Source organism: Musca vetustissima, unplaced genomic scaffold, assembly GCF_032173495.1.
Source record: "Musca vetustissima isolate MV318-11 ecotype Yass unplaced genomic scaffold, APGP_CSIRO_Mvet_v1 utg23551, whole genome shotgun sequence".
NCBI classification, from domain to species: Eukaryota; Metazoa; Arthropoda; class Insecta; order Diptera; family Muscidae; genus Musca; species Musca vetustissima.
Window position 1 is genome coordinate 113,265 of NW_026889601.1, and position 5,309 is coordinate 118,573.

The 5,309-nt window shown below is 37.2% G+C and overlaps 1 protein-coding gene across 1 annotated transcript; it reads left to right on the forward strand.

Moving 5' to 3' along the window:
* The first annotated feature begins 2,064 nt into the window (after positions 1 to 2,064).
* LOC133337268 (cytochrome P450 4g1-like) lies at positions 2,065 to 4,350 on the forward strand. The gene is made up of 3 exons (XM_061545510.1): positions 2,065 to 2,272; positions 2,841 to 3,563; positions 3,632 to 4,350. Exons 1-3 carry the CDS (start codon positions 2,065 to 2,067, stop codon positions 4,348 to 4,350), a joined length of 1,650 nt encoding a protein of 549 aa, XP_061401494.1.
* The last annotated feature ends 959 nt before the right edge of the window (positions 4,351 to 5,309 follow it).

Consider the following 5,309-nt stretch of genomic DNA (forward strand, 5'->3'; position numbering starts at 1 on the left):
ATACACTATCACTTTGATACGGTGAAAATGTGCCTCATCGAAATATTGGTTCTAGACCCCATGTTTCTTTGGACCAAATCCGTTTCAGAAAAATTTTATTTTATCCCATCTTATTATGTCTTCCAAACATAGATCAAGTCCAAATTTGGGGAATATCGGTCCATGCCTTCTCGTACCTCCTTCGCAGGTGAAATGATTACAACAGAGTGTTATAACCAAACCCAAAACGCGGAAAAATCCGATAATTATATTAATATAGAAAATGGGGTTATGTAGGGACTACGCCTAAAAGGGGTTGACTATTAATAATTTTTGGTAGGGAGATGTGTTTCCATATACGGCTACAAAATAAAAATTTCAGGGATTTCGGTTGAAAAACGCGCTCAAGAACCTCAAAATGCCGAAATTTGGGGGTACCTTTATATGGGGGCTACCAGAAAAAATTGACTTATATTTATAATTTTTAGTGGAAATATTTGGTACCCAATAAGAACCCAATGTACCAAATTTCAGCGAATTCGGTTGAAAAACGCGCTCAAGGACCCCAAAATACCGACATTTGGGGGGTACCCTTATATGGGGGCTATCAGAAAAAATGGACCTATATTTATAATTTTTAGTGGAGAGATTTGCTACCCAATAAGAACTCAAAGTACTAAATTACAGCCAATTCGGTTGAAAACTACGATCAAAACCCCCAAAATACTGAAAATTAGAGGGTACCGTTATATGGGGGCTACCAGAAAAAGTGGACCTATATTTATAATTTTTTGTGAAGACAGTAAGTACCCAGTAGGAACCTAATGTAGCAAATTTCAGCGAATTCTGTTGAAAAACGCGCTGAAGAACGCCAAAATACTCAAAATTGGGGAGTACCCTTATATGGGGGCTATGCCTAAACGTGGCCCGATAAAGCCCATCTTCGAACTTGACCTGCCTGCAGACAAAAGACGAATATATGCAAAATTTTGGCGATCTATCTCAATTCGTTTAGACGCTAGAGTGATTACAACAGACAGACAGACGGACAATGCTATATCGTCATAGAATTTTACGCTGATCAAGAATATATATACTTTATAGGGTCGGAAATGATTATTTCGATGAGTTACAAACGGAAAAACAAAATTAATATACCCTCCATACTATGGTGGAGGGTATAAAAATGTGTTTAACAATTTACGCACTGGCATCTAAAATTCACTTTTTAAATCCACGCATCTAAAACGTTGGGCAAATGTTGATGTGAAATTAACCAAAAAAATACTGTGATTCTACTAGAACCTATCAAATGTTCTCTAAAAATCCGTGTTAAATATATCTTAGTATCACACAAAATATTCTGAAAAAATTATGCTTATAGCTCGGTTATACCTCCTAAAATATTATTCTTAAAAAATTCAAGCTTAGAAATCTGCATGATCTTTATTTATACATTTCAATTACAGCTCTTCTATACATCTACAAAATATTCTTCCAAAAATCCACACACGTTCTCTTAGACCTTTAAAAATATTCACGCTTATATATATATATATATATATTATATATATATTAATTAAAATTGCACATGGCAACCCTGCACTCTCCACAATGAAACATTGTTTATAACAAAGTTGTATACTAGTAGTGGTTCTTGTTGACGAATTTGAATTGCGTACGTAAATTTTCCAAAATAAATAATCAATACCCAAAAAAAAATCGAAAACACAACAACAACTAAATGTGTTAATAACGCAACAATGCACAACAATTTAAATTGTATGCAAATGCAGTGTAAAATTTTGTTTTTTGTAAACTCTGTACTTTGTAGAATTTAATTAACGCAATGATATACTTTGACTGAACTGTCTGACCGCTTTGTTTAATCGGATATTATAAATATCCAAATATATTAAGCACTAATCAACAGTTAGGAATACACCATCGGATAAGCTGTTCTACATTCGAAAAATATCCGTACGGTGGAAATAGAAATTAAATATCGATTTTTGTTTTTTTAAGTTAAGTTTAAATAAATAAATAGAAATAAACATGGCAGCGGATACTGTGGTTTTGGAAGCAATGGATAATGTCAAGGCCTCTTCGGCGGATTCGGAGACCGTCTTGAGTCCTCTGTGGACTGCTATTTTGGGAATTACTGTGGCTGTAGCCCTTTACGAAATATGGCTAAGGAATACCCGCAAATATAAGTTAACCGCCAATATGCCCACCCCACCAATGTTGCCATTGATTGGTAATGGCCATTTGGTGGCCCATCTGACAAATGCTGGTAGGTTTTGAAAATACAATTAAAAAATTGAAATATATACTAAGGAGTAAATGAGGAATTTGGCCATCGTCTACAGAGTAGATGCAAAGTTTATGCGAAATTTGGTAATCTACAGCAGAGTAGATGCCCAATTTGATCATCTACTGGTCTTAAACTATAGAGTAGTTAACAAATTTGGTCATGAACTATAGATCAGAATCCCAATCTGATCAACTTAAATCTAGTAGATGTCCAATTTGGCCATCTAATCTGGAGTAGATGCCCAATGTGATCATCTACTATAGCGTAGATGTTCTTCACTATAGAGTGTATAACCAATTTGGTCATGGACTGTGGATAAGAAGCCTAATCTGGCCCACTTGGGCCATCTACTGTAAAATAGATATCCACTTTGGACATCTACCGTGGAGTAGATGTAAATTTTTGGCCACCTACTGTACAGTAGATGCCCAAATTAGCCATCTACTGCAGAGTAGTTGGCCAATAAATTATTAAATATCGAAATGAAAATATTTGATTTTTTTGTCATCTCTCACTCTCTCTCTCCCCTTCTTTTACCCCTCTGTAGAAATCCTTGCCCGTGGCATTGGCTATATGCAAACCTATGGCGGTGCTATGCGTGGCTTTTTGGGACCCATGTTGGTTGTCTTCTTGTGGAATGCTCCCGATATCGAATTGATTCTCAGCACCCACACTCATTTGGAAAAATCGATTGAATATCGTTTCTTCAAGCCATGGTTCGGTGATGGTTTACTCATCTCGAATGGTCATCATTGGCAACATCATCGTAAAATGATTGCCCCCACCTTCCATCAAAGCATCCTGAAGAGTTTCATCCCAGCTTTTGTTCAGCACTCTAAGAAAGTGGTAGAACGTATGGGCAAGGAATTGGGTAAGGAATTCGATGTCCATAATTATATGTCCCAGACTACTGTGGAAATTCTGCTCTCAACTGCCATGGGTGTTAAGAAGGTGCCCGAGGACAATAAGAGTTTGGAATACGCCAAGGCTGTGGTCGATATGTGTGATATCATCCACAAGCGTCAACTGAAATTCTTCTACCGCATGGATGCTCTATACAATTTGAGCAGCATGAGCGAGAAGGGTAAGAAAATGATGGACATTATTTTGGGTATGACACGTAAGGTTGTCACCGAACGTCAGGAGAATTTCAATGCTGAATCTCGTGCCATTGTTGAGGAAGATGATGAAATCAGCAAACAAAAACAACAAGCCAAGAAGAAGGAGGGTCTCCGCGATGATTTGGATGACATTGATGAAAATGATGTTGGTAAGTGGATAGCTAACAAAATAATAACTTCTTCGAAAAAACCCTTTAATTTGTATCCTCATTTCTAGGTGCCAAGAAACGCCTTGCCTTACTGGATGCCATGATGGCCATGTCCAAGAACCCCGAAGTTGAATGGACCGATAAGGATGTCATGGATGAAGTCAACACAATTATGTTTGAGGGTCACGACACCACCTCGGCCGGTTCCAGCTTTGTCCTCTGCATGTTGGGCATCTACAAGGACATCCAAGAGAAAGTCTTGGCCGAACAAAAAGCCATTTTCGGTGAAAACTTTTTGCGTGACTGTACCTTTGCCGATACCATGGAAATGAAATATTTGGAACGTGTCATTATGGAAACTCTGCGTTTGTATCCACCAGTACCAATGATTGCTCGTCGCACAGAATTCGATGTTAAGCTGGCATCTGGTCCCTATACTGTTCCCAAGGGCACAACTGTGGTCATTGCCCAATTTGCCGTACACCGTAATCCCAGATACTTCCCCAATCCCGAAAAATTCGATCCCGACAATTTCTTACCAGAGCGTATGGCCAACCGTCACTACTACAGTTTCATTCCATTCAGTGCTGGTCCCAGAAGTTGTGTCGGCCGTAAATATGCCATGTTGAAACTGAAGGTCCTGTTGTCCACCATCATTCGTAACTATTCCGTTCACAGCAGCCAACAAGAAAAGGACTTCAAATTACAGGCTGATATTATTTTGAAGATTGAGAATGGTTTCAATGTTTTGTTGGAACGACGACCAGAAGCCATGAAAGCTATGTAAACATTATGATTAAGAGTAAAAATAACGACCTACTGTTGTGTATGTGGTTCCAATTTCATTACATTAAGACATCTCATAACTTACTAACTAACCCTCCCCCTGCATTATACCAAAAATATATTGTTACTAACCCGTAAAAGAAAACCAATCCATTTTAAGAAGTTGTATAAAGTTATTGTTTAAAGAAAAAGTAAACACGAAAATCTAACAAAAAATATTATAATAAAGTGCATGCCAGTTTAAAACTGTAAATGTGGAGAGTGTTTTCTTCTTAATGGGTGCCGTTTTGCAGGTCTGCTGGTATTTTAATAATCTAAAAAGCACACTCAGAAATTATTCTTCAACACTCGTGGGTAAAAATGGCTATCATAGGCCTTAAAATATTTTTTATAGAATCCACAATTTCATATACTCTCTCTCCGGTAATTTGAAGCGTTCAGGGAACTCTCTAACGCAAAATGCTGAAAACTGATTTCCAAATGAAGTAGCAGTAATTTGACATTTAGAGTTCTCAATTGGCAATATAATTCCTTGTAGGAAAAAATATAACAAATGCTTTGACATAGCCCCCAGTATAAGGTCTCTATTATATGTAATTCTAGTAGTAATTTTGAATATCCTAATCCCATTGGAGACCCATGTGTTGTAATTGCACTATTTATGTAGTATGAGCTTATTAACAAAGGCAACAAGTCCCAAGCGTAAGTAGTATTAGACTATTGTAATAACCGCCGACTTTCCATTAACTCCATTGTGATTATAGGAGGTGATGCAAATGTGGTATACCCATTTGTTTATTGGGTTTTTGGAAATTCGAACTAGAAGGGTACGAAAAGTACCTAAATGTACTAAATATGGTACAATTTGTATTAGGCGAACGAGAAGAGCTAGAATTCTGAAATTTGGAATGTGGGTCACTGATGGAATGTTAGAAAGGTGTACAAAAGGGTTTTTGGAAA

Excerpts from the sequence above, each read along its gene's own strand:
- LOC133337268 (XM_061545510.1), top strand. The coding sequence starts at position 2,065 with ATGGATAATGTCAAGGCCTCTTCGGCGGATTCGGAGACCGTCTTGAGT. Across the intron at positions 2,273-2,840 it reads GGCCCATCTGACAAATGCTG|AAATCCTTGCCCGTGGCATT; the intron begins GTAGGTTTTGAA and ends ACCCCTCTGTAG. Across the intron at positions 3,564-3,631 it reads CATTGATGAAAATGATGTTG|GTGCCAAGAAACGCCTTGCC; the intron begins GTAAGTGGATAG and ends CCTCATTTCTAG.